This window comes from Amaranthus tricolor, chromosome 11 (genome assembly GCF_026212465.1).
Source record: "Amaranthus tricolor cultivar Red isolate AtriRed21 chromosome 11, ASM2621246v1, whole genome shotgun sequence".
In the NCBI taxonomy this organism is placed as follows: Eukaryota; Viridiplantae; Streptophyta; class Magnoliopsida; order Caryophyllales; family Amaranthaceae; genus Amaranthus; species Amaranthus tricolor.
Genome location: NC_080057.1, coordinates 21286049 through 21303536, shown reverse-complemented (window position 1 = coordinate 21303536; position 17488 = coordinate 21286049). Strand labels below are relative to the sequence as shown.

Below are 17488 nucleotides of genomic sequence, written 5' to 3'. Positions count from 1 at the left end.
TACTATCCTAATTAATAATTTCATTATTTTTATATTCATATTAGATGTTCTATTTTTTATATGGTAACCCTTTTTCTTTATTTATGTATTTATAGAGTCTAACTATTTACACAATTACCATTAACTCTTCGGTCCTCCTATGTTGTCTCCCTCTTCTTTTTCTTAAACTTGTTGCATTATAAAATTGGACATTTGATTACAATAGGGGTATACTTCCCCGTCTTTAAAAAATTGTCACAGTTGTATATTGAATAAAGATTGAAAAATAGTGGGAGATTAGAATTGTGTGGATGGTATTAGAGGATAGTTGAAATATGTGATGAGAATAGAAAAAGCAGTGGGAACATTTGCATAAAAGGAAATTATAGCAGAGTAGAAGGAATATACTAAGAAAGAAAATGTAACAATATTTAGGGACAAATTGAGTAATCTAAAATGTGTAGGAGTAGCACTAGGAGTGGTCTATTTGTTGAGTGCCTAAGTGAAAGAGTGCACAAATTGTGTTAAGTGTGATGTAGCAAGTGTGAGGTAGTGTGAGTTGTAGCCAATAGTTTGCATACCCACATATACCAAGTTCGTTTCTTAGTCCTTACAATTGCAGGTGTCCTTATAAAATATTGTAGTGTGTATACTGTATAGTCCAGGGAGTATTTTACCTTATTTTTTACACGTGAACGTGACAGTAATCAATTGTGTTTAAAATGAACCCGATGAATCGATATGTACCGACTTTGCAACTGAAACCCGACTTGATACGACTTCAAAATGAGTTTAAAATTATGTAAAAACCAATGTGGACTCAAGACTCAATTTTAAACCGATCCGAAACACCTAACCTGAAATCGGCCTATAACCTTAATGAACACCTCTAGTCAAAATATATAACAAGTTCCAAAAATCAAAATTCCTGCTGGTTCAAAATGAAATTAGATCCTGTCATCACTGGTACAACACAGAATTCATAAAAAAAAACATGTGTTCAGTGTACAAACTGAAAAACAAAATTTTAACTAATGCAATGGGTAAGAAACTTTAGTTGCCATTTTCCTGATCCACCTATTCATACTGATCACTTCTTGATGGTCTTGTTCAGGTACAACTTCAGCTTGGATCAAGCACACTCTTTCGAGCTGTTTCAAAATAGTACAACCCTGATCATACGCAAAATCAGAACGTCGATCCTTACCAATCAAACCCTGTGTCTTCCACTTATCAATGATCTCCTCTTTAGACAACTGTCTATCCTCGTCCAACATCTTTGCTGCAGCTAGAAAACAACATCGGGCAGTTTCATCTTTTAAGCAAATGTAACCACATTTGAGCTGCTCAGCTATCTTATCTTCTTCATCATGGATTCTCCCAATTTTCCCCCTCATCTCATTTAGCCTGTGTCTCCATTGGCGAAGGTCATCAGCCTGAGCCATGGCACAGGCTATGGCTTTGATGGCTAGCGGCATTCTTGCACATTGGTTTGCAACTTCAACTGCTATTTCATAAATGTCCTGTTCTCGAGATGAGAGCTGTAGTCTATCCTTGTTCTTGAGCCCGACGTTATGCAAGAACATATCTAAGGCTTCTTGCTGGTTCAATAAGTTCACCTCGTGGGTAAGATCACATCTCATTCTGTGGCATATATCTCTTGCGTGTGTCGTAAAAACCAAGATGCAGTTCACAGGTTCAGGTTCGGGTTCGGGTTCAGGTTCAGGTTCGGATTCAGAACAAGTGATATTAGTCGCATTAGTATTACTCGGATTTGTAAGAGACGGAATTCCTAGCAATTCATAAGCAGGAAACTCTGCCCTTACATTATCCAAGAACAGAACTGCGACACCAGAGCCTAAGTCTAGGAGTCTCTCATTTATTTTCCCAGCACTTCTGACCTCGTCATGCACAACATCATTTTCTAAATTAACCCACATTCCTGCTGCAACACGCTCCTGCACGCTCTTGTGGTAGCTAGCACGATCAGGGTCTAAATTAGGAGCTGTGGCCCAATACACAGCCTTAAAACCCTCATCTTTGAAGATTTTGTTGTAGACTTGTTTCATGACATTAGTTTTTCCTGATCCTGGGCTACCATAGATACCAACGCACTGTGCTTCTTTGTTTTGTATTGCATTGTGAATAGATTCTATGACCGCAGTAACAGTCTCACCCATGTACTGATCTTCATCTAGTGGAAATATAAGGCCTCGAGTTTTAATCTTATTTTTTGTCAGACCTTCCTCGATTAACTGGTTGCTTTTGGTAAGAAGCACTTGTCCTTCTTTGATGTGGCGCTCAATGCGTGTTACCTGCAACAGTTGAGTCACGAACCACTGTCCTTCCTGGCTACTGTCCAACGTGTCCTGTGCAGACCTCTTGAACCCGTCTACTCGTGTTTGAAAGTCCTTGAAAATTTTCTTCCGCGTGTTGTCAAGTTGTGTTTCTTCATGACTTGCTTGTTGCTCCATGGCATCCAATTTGGTCGTTACTTGCTGAAGCACACCACTTAACTCATTGCGTCTTATGGCAATGCCTAAAAAGCGTCTCCAAAATGCGAAGTTATCCATTGCAACGTACTTGTGACTTATGACGGAGAAGAAAATGCACTGTATTTACGGAGCCATCTAGCGCCTATAGACTCGAATCCAATTACACAGCTCGCACAGTCAAATCTGAGCAGTAGAAAATTGATGAATGAGTTACTTAGCAGGGGGTTAATGAAGTACACTAACGGCCCGTTTGGTTGATGATAATGAAGTAATGGGAATGAAATGTTTTAATGGAAATAGTAATGAAGGAATGGATATGTGAATGGGTAATGAAGATTCTTTTGTTTGGTGTGTATGACTAAAGAATGGTAATGGAAGATAATATTCAATTGATTGCATTTGGTTGTTAGTAATAAAAAATGGTAATGACTCTTAGTTTCATTATTGTATATTTGTATCTAAAAGCATTATTGTATCTAAATTATTCTTTCTAATGATTTTTTTTAATAATAATATTTTTTTAGATAATTATATACATTATCTTTTTTTTCTTCATTATTTTTTTCTTCAGCTCCAAACGACATTATCTTATTTTATTATCTCAGTAATACTTTATTACCATTACCGCCTAATACCAGGTTGTTTGGTGGTAATAAAAATGGCCCTTTTTGGTAATTTCATTATTTTATTTTATTACCATCCATTACCATTGAAGGCATCCAAATAACCAAATTTTTCATTACTTAATTTTATTACAATTACCGCCTTCTAATACCATGTACCAAACGGGCCGTTGAGAAAATTTGGTATATTGGAAAGATTTGAAAGGAAAACATTACAATCTTCGTTCTCTTACCCTTCACTTTCCTTTTCAACTTTCTCTGTGTTAAGGAACCAATTCAACCTAAAGCTTAAACTTATGGTTGAGACCACAAAATATATTATATACTACAACACACCCTCACATGCGAGAGCCTTTTGGGCTAGAAGTGTGGATACAACATAGGCTCTTCTCATACCTAGCGTTAAATATTCCTCTTTAATGAGGGGTGGTTAAGATTAAAACCGGTAACTTCTTGTCGCGCTGGCATCTAATACCATGTCAACAAACCAATTGAACCAGAAGCTTAAACTTATGGTTGAGACCTTAAAATATACTCCCTCCGAACTAATTTAGATGTTCCATTTGCTTGGGCACGGTTATTAAGCATGGTGTGGGGTCCATTAAAAAGGGTAAGTAGTAAAGGGTAAGTAGTGAAGGGTAGTTGAGTAAGTAAGGTATATGAGGTATATTCGTAATTACTTGTGTGAACTAAGGATATTTAGGTAAAAAAAGATTGACAAAAATAGAAATGAGACAATTAAAAAGACTTTGCCAAATAAGAAAATGGGACAACTAAATTGGTTCGGAGGGAGTATTATATACTTTAACAAATGTTAGGGTATATAATATATTCTGAGGCTTCAACTTAAGGTCCCAAAATATCTTATTTACTCTTAAGCCGACAATGTACGGATCGGAGGTGGTTTATATCATTTAGGCTGGCCACTCCTTAACGATGAGATAAGTAAGGTTAGGTAATTGAAAGAAGTATTGACAATTTGAGATTAGTCAATGTGGTGGCGTTATTTGTACTTTTATTATTCCTTTGTTGGTATAGAGTTGCGGGAAATTATAACTAAAGATAATTCAGATTAAAGAAAATGTTTAAATTATAGAAACAGTGAAAATGTTTTAAAATGTTGTTACAATTGATATCGTGGTCATCATTCATCCCTTTTCAGATTATTATTATTATTATTATTATTATTATTATTATTATGAGTGAGATACACAAAGTATAATGAAGATAACTAAATGCAATACACATCTCGTATATGATATATTATATGGATGACAAAAAGTAGATGATTATGGGTATTCATTACTATATCTATGTTCATTTAAAATTTTCATACTGATTATCTAACCACATTTTATTCACAGGTAAAAATTTTATTCTCATATTTACCCATGTGGTTATTTATCCAAAATCATGTCCATCCATTGTCCAATTAGAAAATCCACTTAGGTTATACTAATTATATATCTACCTTGTACTCGTATTATATTATCGTCATTATTTATTAGTTGTGTTTTCATTTTCGATCAAACAGTTAAATAACCAGATAAAATTAAGACCATCACGTATTGGGCACGTGACCCATTTAATTAAGACCATATTTAAACAATTTTCTCCCTTTCTCATACTTGTTCCCATCCACTATATCTCGCACAATATTGTTCATCTTACATGTATAGAAGACACACTTCAATTAAGAATCCTTCTTTTCATTTAATCTCTCTTTCTACTAGTGAGTAAATTAATCCCACTTATGGGTAAATCGAATGATTACAAAACTTAATTGGTTGTTCTGAACCCACCGCTAGATCAACTAATAAAGTGCCACGAATTCACTCAATTGCAAAAACTGTTCCGGCAACTTTAAAGAGTTGTCAACTTTCCTAACACCAATGCCCATTGAATACAACACTATCAAAAGGAGGTAGGAAGAAATCATATGCGGTAGAAAGAAGAAAACGTGGAGCAAAATTTGTTGCACCACGAGTGATTTCAACTTCAAATTCAACTATCAATGATTAATGTACTGTTCTCACATTTTTAATGATTTTTAAAGTTTAATTGTTTTTACCCATTTCAAATTGAGTTCCTTTTTCTTGTTAATTTGAGGGGTGAGCATTGGTGGTATTGTGAGAAATTCTTATGAGTTTATGAGTTTAATTTTTTAGAGTTTTTTTGGTTTAATTGTATTTATTCGAAGAAAATTGCTTTAATATAAATTTTGAATTTTTTTTTTGTTATTTAAAAGGTTCAACTTTAGTGAGTTTATAGATTTTCTTTTGATTGTAATTTATGGGTTGTTTTGTTGATTTTGGTTACAATAGTTTTATATATTTTTTTTTCTATTTGAAACTTTTAGTTTTTTATTTGAGTAGTGAATTTAGGTGGATTTTAATTGGATTTTATGTGAAATTTGAATTTTTGGTTTTTAACTCATATAGTTGAGATTAAAGCTAAGCTTTGATTGTTATTAGAAAAATTATAAGAAACTACCTAATTTATAGGTATATTAGCAAAAAGCTACCTTAAGTATTTTTATTTTTTTTTGCAAAAAACTATCTAATCTGATATATTTCTCTGCAAATGACTACCACCTAACGGAAAACGTTAGTTGACCGTTCAATTTGATGGTTTTATCAATTTGAGAGGTTAAGTTGTCTATGTGGCAGTATCTCATTAGTCCTCGTATTTTTAAATAATTTAAAATTAAAACACATAAATTAACAATCATCATCATCATCATCCAACCCAGTATATCCTGCTCAGAAAAAAAACTATGGACAGAGTCTAGGGAGGGAAGGACGACGGCAACTCATACCAATAGAGGAGAGCGCGGCCAAAAGAGTCTCCCGGCTCGAGAAAGATACGGAGACGTAGCTATGCGGGAAAGATAAAAAAGCCTATAAATAAAATAAGTAGACCTACTTACAAAATAAATAAAAGGGGACAAAAAAACTAATAAAGGAAACGAAAGGAGCAGGATGACAAGAACACAAAGAGGTAATCTACAAGGACATCAGTAATCAAAAACATGGATATGACGCCTCCAACTACCCCTATCCCTAATCAGGCCCTCAGAGAGGTTTAGCTCACGCAAGTCAACTTTTATCTGTTCATCCTAAGTTCTCCTGGGTCTTCTTCGACTCCTCTTACCCTCAACTATAATGTTTTCTACTCTCCTCACAGGGGCGGTGAGAGTCGTTCTCTGCACATGTCCAAACCATTTTAATTTATTTTCGCGCATTTTTCTAGAAATAGGGGCTACCCCTAGTTTGTCTCTAAACTCTTGGTTCCTAATTCAATCCATCAATGTGTGCCCACACATCCACCTCGGCATACGCATTTCTGTAACTTCCATCTTATATTCAAAAATCTTCTCAACAGGCCAACATTTGATCCCATATAGCAGAGCAGGTCTGATTGCAGTCCGGTAGAATTTTCCTTTTGACCTGCTTGGAAATTTCCTATCACATAGCACCGCGGTGGCTGCACGCCGCTTGATCCAACCCGCTTGTATGCGATGGTTTACATCTCCGTCAATCCCTCCATCCCTTTGAATGATCGATCCCAAATACTTGTACTTGGTAGTAAATTTAACAACTGCTTCTCCGATGGATACCTATGGTTCACCTACCGGTGCTGTCCCACTAAAGTCACATTGCAAATACTCAGTCTTCGTACGACCAATGCGCAACCCTTTACCTTCTAAAGCTTCCCTCCACTCATCCAATTTATTACTAACCTTCTCTCTAGTTTCTGCTACGAGCACTATGTCATCCACGAAAAGCATGCACCATGGTACCGTCTCCCAGATAGATTGAGAAATCTCTTCCATGATGACGGTAAAAATGAAAGGGCTTAGAGCCGATCCCTGGTGTAGCCCAACTTTAACCGGAAAAGGCTCTGTTATCCCCACCGGTGCTTGAATGTTAGTCGACACTCTGTCGTATTTATCCCGTATGGCCTCAATGTACACTGAAAAAATACCTTTAGCCTTGAGGCTATCCCAGATGACGCCTCGTGGTATGCTATCATACACTTTCTCCAAGTCAATGAACACCATATGTAAATCCTTCTTTCGCTCCCTATATTTCTCTATCAGCCTCCTCAAAACATGAATTGTCTCAATGGTTGACCTTCCTAGCATAAAATCGAATTGGTTCTCTCTAATCACTGTTTGCTGTCTAATTCTCCTCTCTATCACTCTTTCCCACAATTTCATTGTGTGGTTTAAAAGTTTGATACCTCTATAGTTCCCACATACTTGCGCATCGCCTTCGTTTTTAAATAGAGGTATTAGTGTGTTGTTCCTCCATTCTTCTGGCATCCTATGTGTCCTCAAAATCGTATTAAAGAGGTTCGTCAGCCTACGAATGTCCTCTTCTCCTAAACCCCTCCACACCTCAATCGGGATGTTATCTGGCCCGACTGCCTTCGTTCTCCCCATCTTTTTGATAGCTTCTCCTACTTCTTCTGTGGTAATAGCACTCGCTGACCCATCTTCCAATGGTCTTTGGACGTCCGAATATTGTTTATCCTCCTCCTTTGGCCTCCTAGACTCATTGAGTAGCTTAGAGAAATACTGGAGCCATCCGATTTTGATGTCCTCTGGTCTCAAGAGGACTCGCCCTCCCTCATCCTTGATGTATTTCACTGCCTCTAAGTCTTGCCGTTGCCTGGACCTAGTCCTTGCCAACTTAAAAATCTGTGTTTCCCCCTATTTAATATCAAGTTTCCGAAAAAAAATCCTCATAACCACGGTTTTTTGACGTCATTTTTACCTATCATAACGATTTTCTTTTTCAAAAAACGAACGTCGCAATTAACCCTTATAGGGTAACTCTTTCGAAAATCCAGTCGAAATAAGTACTTATTTACCTATTTTCATATACGTAAAATGAAAAAGATATTTGACGTCATTTTTACCCATCAAAACGATTGTTTTTCAAAAAATGGACGTCGCGATTATTCTTATGGGATAACCCTTTCGAAAATCCGGTCGAAACAAGTACTGATTCGCCTATTTCCCGACACATAAACCGAAAAAGAAATTTAACGTCATTTTTACCCATCATAACGATGATTATTCAAAAAACGGACGTCGCAATTACTTTTATAGGATAACTCTTTCGAAAATCTGGTCGGAATACCCTTATAAGTAATTGCAAATATGCTGCTTCGAAAAATTAAATAGGCGAATAAGTACTTGTTTCGATCGGATTTTCGAAAGAATTACCCCATAAGGGTAATAACGACGTTCGTATTTTAGAAAAAAATTGTTATAACGGGTAAAAATGATGTCAAATATCTTTTATTTTTTTGTTAAATTATGTGTTTTAATTTTAATTATTTAAGAAACGAGGACCAATGAGATACTGCCATATAGACAATTTAACCTCTTAAATTGGTCAAATCTTCAAACTTAATGGTTAATTCACATTTTTCGTTAAGTGGTAGTCATTTGCATAAAAATATATCAGATTAGTTAATTTTTTGCAAAAAAAAAAAAAAAAAAACATTAGTTTTTTACAAATAGACTTATAGATTAGGTAGTTTCTTCTAATTTTAGCTTGTTATTATTGTTAGAAAAAATTACCCTTAATAATCCAACCTTTTATTGATTTTTCTATAATAATCCGAACTTTCATTTAACCATCAATAATCCAAAACTTTAAATGTATTTTCTCAGAGTGACCTATGGCAACCTACTAACCTACAACCTATTACACAAGTTATCTAGCAAAAAAAAAAAGAAAATTTGTAAAAGCCTTCACTACATTTCTTAATTGAACCCAAACCACACCTCCCCTCCAAAACCACCACCACAATTTCCAACCACTCTTTCACCACTGCTACCAACCTCACCTCCACCCTTTTTTTTTTTTTTTTTTTTTTTGAAACGCACCTCCACCACCTTATCCGTATATCTAATGATAGTGGGCTGGAAATGGGAGGGGTGATTTTGTTTTTCGATTTTTTTTCCTTTTAATTCTTAATATTTTTCTAATATTAGTTTATTTAATCTTTTTTAATAAGTTAACCTACAAAAATAAGTTAATATTTGATCAGCAACATTCTTGGGTAAGTAACTCAATACCTAAGATTATTCATGGTTAATTAAAAATTGGGATTATAGTAGGAAAATCAGTAAAAAAATTGGATAATTCAGAGTGATTTTTCCTTATTGTTATTGTTCAATTTCAGGTTTGTTTGATTGTTTTTAAGTCAGTGCTTGAATTCAAAAGACTCATTGTTGTTGAAAATAAATAAAGGTTGGGAGGGAAGTGCAAGTACGTGATGGTGAACTATCCAACTTAACGGTCAATAGACGAAATCTATTAAGTGCTTGTGTTTTACAAAGGAATATGTTATATAAGATGGTTTTTTGAAAAAAAATAAATTAGGTAGTTTTTTTGAAAAAGTAATATGTATTAAATAGTTTCTTGTAATTTTTCCTATTTAATATTTATATTTATACTTACAAAATCTTTCATCAATTAATTTTAAAATTCTTTTTAAAAATATTACCGACAGTTTCTAATTACTCAGCTGTCAGTCCTTCTGAGAGACTGTTTCTCTAAAACACGTTTCTTAGGTCCAGTCCATTAAAACTTAATACTTATTTTACTCTACGTTTTCCTTTATAGATCTACTGAATGAGAAATCTCACAAGAATTTGCGCTTAATGAAACCCTCCCTACTATCTTATTCACGTAGTCACCCGTCTAATTTAATCAGTAATAGTAGTTTTCACAATCATGAAAGATGGCCACCACTCTTTAAATTACGCAGTGTAATAATAAATAATGAAGAAAAAACGTCCATAACTTGATAAGTAGGGCACAAAGAAGTGCAACGATTTTGTACTTTATCCTCTATACATTATTATTGCAAGAAAGGTTTTTTTTTTTTATTTTTTACATCTTTTGATTATTAATTATTGCAATATTTTATTCTTAACAAATGCTTTTCTATTAAGCACTAAAGCTTTTCACCCAACCAAACCTTGTCTCTATTTGAGAGCAAACATTACTTTTCAAGAAATATTATAATTAGTTTAATGTTCATATAATCATTCTCCTCCCTTAGCTTATTTAGTAATAAAATAAAATACTATCGATCCAATCTAACCTATTAGTCCTATTAGTTTTTCAAATTTGTCGAGATAACATTTTAACCCTTAATATATCTAATTGTTCTTAATTAAAAATTATAAAAAGTTGATATTGATAATTCTTATATTGAGACGAGTCAAACAAGATCCAACATGAGTATGTTTTTAACTTATAAATTAAGAATAAAATATTCTCTCAGTTCCTTAAAGAAGTTCTCATTTGATATTTTGAGTGTTCAATTTGTTTTTCACACAAAGAATCTTTCTATTCATTATTATTATTATTATTATTATTATTATTATTATTATTATTATTATTATTATTATGACATAAAAGAGGATAACTAAATTTTATAATCAAATTTATATACTAATATCTTTTTAAAAATTATTTAAGCGGCTTAAATTATACTCCCTCCGTTCCTTTTTGATCTTCCACATTACTATAACGGGTAGTTTCAAAAGTTCTTCCACTTTAGAATACTTTCTATTTTTAGAAAGTTTTTATCTCACTTTTACCCCTTAAAATCCCCCTTTTCTTTTAATGTACCCATTTTCTTTTATTTATAATTATTTTCTCTCCCATACTTCCAATACAATCATTACTTCACACTACTATTTAATTAAAATAATACCCACTACAACCTCATACTTCCAATACCCACTATTATATAATTAAAATAATACCCACTACCACCAAAGATTCTCTTTTTCTTAATCTTTGTGAAATATTCAAATAGGAAGAACAAATAGGAACGGAGGGAGTAAAAAAATACATTATGATTTTACTTCTAATTTGCAAACAAATTAAACCCAAAAAAAAAAAAACAAAATTTAAAAAATTTAAAATTAAGTACAACCGGATTAAATCAACTAAAATAGATTATTAATTAGTTCATTCAAAATAAACTACTTGAAAGTTACGGGTTTAGCCTAGTAGTATAATAAATTCATCCTTATAAATTTATCACCACCTACCCTAATAACAAAATACTCAGGCTAATCAGCATGTTTAACAGATAATTAAACCTAATAAACTATCCCATCTGATCTTAGGCCCTGGAGATATTATCTAAGCATGAACCAACCAATAAAAAATCAGTAGGAGTGTAGGACCAACCATTTTTTGGCTTAATTAGAGCATGTGATGTGACACATGACTTTGACTGTTCTTAATTTCTCCTACCCTTTGACTATTCATCTTCATTCTTCAGCCTAATTTAGCTCCATTGAAGACTTTTCATCAAATACTCGTTTCCTTCTACTTCTTATATTCATCTCAAACTCGCTTAATGAAACAAAGGAATATCTAATTTGTTTGCACGGATTTATTGTGTAGTCCTTAAAGTCAGTTGACATTACTTAAATCTAAAATAAAATCAAGTAGAATATATAAATAAACTCTAGATAAGTTTATTAATATTGTCTTAAATATGAGAAAACCCATAAAATGTGTTTTGGTGATTATAATTTTTTTATTTAAAAATATAGACGTCACTTTCTTTTCTGGATTTACCGGTTTTTGTATGTGTGATCAAAGATCTATGCAACAAAGCTAAGAGAAGCACTATAAACAAAATATTATGAAAGTATTGTGAAAATTGTAAAAAAAAAATAAAAAATAAATAAGACATTTGATCAGAATGAACTCACGCATATTAAAGTCGTTGTGATCAGCCAACATCAAGGATTCTCCTCCATTCTTGGAATCAGTTTTTGGGAATCATAAGATTGATAATGAAATTAAACACGGTTAATATCAATCATAAGAATAATTTATATTAGTTATGATGAATTAAGTATATGGTCATACCTAACATGATGAGAGAAAAACAAAAAATGGACGCCCTCGACCATAAGACCATGGAAATGGGAGGTATAGATCTACTGAAACTGAACAGCAATATGTAGGAAAGAGCAGCGAGCCTTCTTTTTTCATTTTAGATTAGATTTTTTCAAGACTTGATGTCTTCATATACCATACATAAGTCTTCTAAGTCTTTTATTTTTATTTTGTGAATTTTAGGTTTCTTTAAAAAATAAAAAGTTTTAATTTATGGATAGGAAATATTCTATAGTATATAGGTGATTAAGGTTAGGTGGGGGTTTAATATGGTGTAGTAAAATGTAGCATGTTTAGTGAATTTTTTTTTAATAAAAAATTTAAAATTTTTATGGATAGGAAAAACGTCTTAAGAAATGTCTTCATATATATTTTTTCATCGGTAATTCTTACCCCCAGTCCACCTCACAACATAATGATGAACAATATTCACTCTTCTATAAATATGACTACATCAAAATTGGGAAAAACTAGAGCTTGAACCAAAATCATGAAAATTATCTAAGAACATATGGAGCGGCAAGTTTTCAATTATTTAGCTAAGATAGGCCAAATAGTGTCACTGTTCATGGAATCACCTTCGAGGAACTTGAGAGATGTCTATTCTAGTTGCGCGTCAGAGCCCAAACCATGTGCACAACTGCAACTTCACTCAAATTAATTAAGCACTATTTATTTTTTATAAGACGCACAATTTTAACTTATAATTTGATTTTTTTTTTTAGTATTTAAAAATTAAATTGGACACTTAAAAGTGAATAAGAGACAATATGTTTAACAAAAGCCAAATATTTGGTGTGTTACGAAAAGCTTTTCCTTTAGTAACACAATTGAACTATATAGAGTGGAAAACCAAATTTCTCAAATTCACTTTTGGTGTTTTCGAGTGGAAAACCTTGGACATTGCCACATTGGGTTCCTATGTTAATATGGTAGAAACTAGCAACTCATCATAATTTATATATCTTCATGGACTTTGCTTTTCTTAATAATTATTCAATGTATTAGTTACCTCTCAACTAAGACTAACATGAGCAATTTGCTATCCATTTTTCTTTCTTGTACCAAGACTAAATCACTAAAGACATATACATTGTTAAAGTTAGGGATGGTAACAGGTCGGATTTAGACCGGGTCTAAGTGGATTCAGATACATATCCGTTTATAAAAGAAGGATTTGAATCCAGATTTAATATCAGGTCCGAGTCCAAAACGAGTCCAAACTTAATTTTGCGTTTTTGATTGAATTTTGCTTCTTATTACGATGATACAATTTAGATTTTAATTAATAATTTTATATATTTTACATTCTATAATTGTAACAAACTCAAAATTCTTAATCTTAATCTTCCAATTGATTATTCAGAATTTTCAATTCAAATTTCTAATCCTTTGGTTATCCATTTCAAACCATCTTTAATTCTTAAACTTTTTTGATTTTGTAATTTCTTTCAAATATTAAACTTTAAAAAATATTATTTTGTTTAAAATCTTTTTATAAGCTGTAAAATATTATTTTATTATTTTATAATATGAAAAGTAAAATTTTATTATTATATTTACGATTTTGTAAAATGTTAAGTTTTAAGTTTCCTTCCTTAAACTAATATTACTACTTATTATTTTAACCTTATAAATTTGATTTAATTAATTTATACCTAAAAATTAGCCATGTTTTATCATTAACTTTAATTATAGTTTTAAGCAAAACTTTCTAAGTAAACTGTCATATTTTCAATATCAAACCTTAATCAAATTTACACATTATTCTAAAGCATATCCAATTGTATAGAATAGAACAAAATTTTATGAATTAAAATTCATTTTATTTAACCCCATGATGTTCATCACTTATACAAGCTACTATCTTTTTCTTACACAAGTTAACCTTCTTCCACACTGCAATCTCTTATACATCTACTTACACGCTCGAACTCTTACAAGTTTACTTCCACACTTTAAGTCTTACAAGTTTACTTCCACACTCCAAGTCTTACAATTTTAATTCTACACTCCAACTCCACATATACTTACATACACTAAATCACTTACACAAGTTACCCTTCTTCTATACTCCTAACACTCTTTTTCATACAATCTAATGAACTACAAAGTTGCCCAAACTCATTATAAATACATCTTTAGCCATGAGATCACTTACACCATCATCATCAAATCTTTCTAACATTCTTTTTTATATTTTCACTTCATTACAATCTTACTACCTTAATATCTTTATTATTAGTTGAAGAAGTTCAAGAAGATGGACCTTAGAACACTCTTTATTTAGCTTAAATCATCATCATTATGGAGCATTATTGGGTTATTACTTTGGGTACTTAATGTATCATTATTTTTGGAGTTTGGATTTAATTATTTTAGGAGCTTAGAAGATCATCATTATTTTAGAAGTTTGGATTTATTATCTTTGGAGTATTATTATCTATTTTGGAGGGTCTTATTTCTTATTATTTTCCTAATTAGTACTTAGTACTAATCCTTGGTGTTAGTAAGGTATAACTTCTTACCCTACTCTTTTTGTGGAATTTTACATTATATTTACTTTATAATATGCAAAGTATGAAATATGTTGATATGTTTTAGTAGGAAGTTAGTTTAATGAAATTATGATCAAGATTATATTAAGTATGTGTATGCTAAAAGTATTTTTAGTATGTTAATTTAATAATCTTTAAACAAGTTTAGGAATTTGGGTGTAAAATTGTATTCTAGTGATATTAAGTATAATTTATGTTATAAACTAGTGCTAGTATGTTTATGAGTTATGTGCTACATTAGGAATGCTATTATAATTAAGAATTTTTTTATGTTAGAATTTTTATTAATATGTTTATGTAACATCTCGGAATAACTTGGGTCGTACGGAAATAGAAGATGACCTTTTAAAAAAGAGGCAACTATAATCCGAGTCAAACCGGGATGTTAGAAACAGTTTAAAAACGGTTTTGAAGGTAAGGAAAACGTGCGGATCGAGTTCTATTAGTGTTATTAAGAACTACTAGATGTAAGAAATCCTTAGCAGCGGATAAGAACGAAAAGTTAAATCTACTTATTACAACTTGAGAACGAAAATTCGCCTCATAAAAACCAAATGTTCTTCAAACTTAACTAGAAATTCTAATGATTTATTTCTTATCAAACTTCTATATTCTAAAGATTTATTTCTTCGAGGGTTATTCCTCACTCCCTAGACCTGCAACTTAACTTACTGCTAGTCATTGCCCAGATAGGAAACAACATCATCTCAGGGTCGTTAAGACCAAAAGTACACGTCAGCAAACGTCGCATACCAAATAAATAATAACACAAGAGAAAGTTTTAATTTATTAGCTGAAAATTCACAGAACCGTACGCTTCGATCATGCTTATTAAGAATAATTATTTTCATGTAAAGGTTAGTCAGCCATACTGCTGTACTATCCAGCCATACTGCCGGTACACTCCAAACTCCATAAGTGAGACAATACATTAGGGGGAGCTAACCCCTAAGCAAGTCTCTACCATAGACACTCGCCTTACTTCGGTGCCTATGGTTAAGTATGCATACCCCCGCGGTGGCTCATAATGCCCTCATATACCGCGAGTAATTCATTTCCACCAATTGACGTCATACTACGTCCACTTTAAAGTTAGTGAGGTCATACTACCTCTGCTTATCAAAACAATGTATAAAAATTATTGATTCGAAAGATAACATTATCCGTACTATATATCCATGCTTTTCTTTTGTATACCATTATTATATGATACATCGGACTAATGCGAACCACGCTGCGTGTACATACCTTAAGCAAGATAACCAACTCTCAAGCGTCCTATTCAATTCCCGGTCACAAATCGACTTCCTACAAGGTTCAATCGTATTCGGGAAATAAGCACACATACACACTTTCCTCAAATCAACCATAACACACACATACAATTACAACCACACCTAGAATACCACACACATCATGAACATCCATCACATACTATAACATGGTAAACGCACAAAACATGACAGCATACATAATCTGTCCAGAAACGCAATTTAAAACTGTCAAACTGAAAATCCGACTTCACCGTTGCGTCCGGAAGGCGTCAAAACCCCCGGGTACCAATTTTCATAATTCATAATGTACTCTAAGTATTTTTAACCTATTTTCAAGCCAAAAAGTGTCCCAAAAACAGATTTTTTTAACATTTTTATAACCTTACGGGATTCACCAAAATTTCATCAACAAATGAATTCCAAATGGTACATTGCCTATTAAATATCAATGACCAAATTTATATAATTCTTATGAACCATCTTTGAGATTAAATTCATTGTTCAACAATAATTTCTTTAACCACACACATTTTTTTACATGAACATTCATTTTTATATATAAATTTCAAAATTACCCATCACACAAACTAATCCTATTCTTCACATATATGCATATCTAAAAACTCTAAAAAGAAACATTCTTCATCAATTTAGATAGAAAAATACATCCCAAAATCATACATGAAATTTTAAATACTTAAATTAAACATGAATTATAAGATAAAACATATAATAATCATAGAATTTTAAATTAAAACTTAAGAATCAACATAGATTAAGAATTACACTTACAATTGTAAAGGAAAACACCTAATGATCAAGTGTAATAGAGTTAGGAATGTGGATTAGGAGGAATTTTGAAAGGATATGTTTTTTTTTGTCCTTGGAAACTTTACAAATGAAAGGATGTCAAAATGAAAATGATTAAGGAATTAAGAAGGGTTAATTATATGGGATTAATGCCTTGATCCTTCATTACCCTAAGGGAGTTACAAGCTCCACCAAGAGTCCCTCCTATTTTTTTTTTTTTTTTTGAAAATAAAAGATGGGCTAAGGAAAAGTTTGGGCCCAAATAATTCTAATTGCCAAAAAGGATTGCAAATCTCATGACCAAGCCCAATAATAAATAAAATATATATATAGAAATAATATTACTAGTGAATTATTAAATATATCGGGAAGAAAAATATCGGGAAAATATCGGGGTGTTACAGTTTATATTAGCCTTCAAACTAGTTTATAAGGTAGTAAGTTATTTTATGAACATATTTTTTTTATCAAGTATGGTTATACTAAGAATGTTTTTATTATACTTAATTTTGAGATTTAAGTTTATCCTTAAAATAATAGTAAATTTCTAAGTTATTGCGTAAAGTTTTTATTTTTTTTAAGTGGTTATGTTAATTATTTAAATCTAGAATTTTAATATGATAAATTAAATTAAGTCGTTCTTTTTATGTGAAAAGGGCCCAAAACACTCATATGCCGTACGACCACTATCATATATATATAAAAAGAGAGTTTGATTTCCAATTTTAAATTATTACAACTATTTTTGTGATAATAATAAAATAACAATTTAAAAAGATATTTTTGAGAAAT

General features: G+C 32.0%; 1 protein-coding gene across 1 annotated transcript; it reads right to left on the bottom strand.

Annotated features, from left to right (window-relative positions):
* Positions 1-889: 889 nt before the first annotated feature.
* LOC130827313 (probable disease resistance protein At1g15890) lies at positions 890-12261 on the bottom strand. The gene is made up of 3 exons (XM_057692990.1): positions 12025-12261; positions 11865-11913; positions 890-2657 (listed from the first exon to the last, which is right to left on the bottom strand). Exon 3 carries the CDS (start codon positions 2550-2552, stop codon positions 1011-1013), a length of 1542 nt encoding a protein of 513 aa, XP_057548973.1. The 5' UTR covers positions 2553-2657; positions 11865-11913; positions 12025-12261; the 3' UTR covers positions 890-1010.
* Between the last annotated feature and the right edge of the window lie 5227 nt (positions 12262-17488).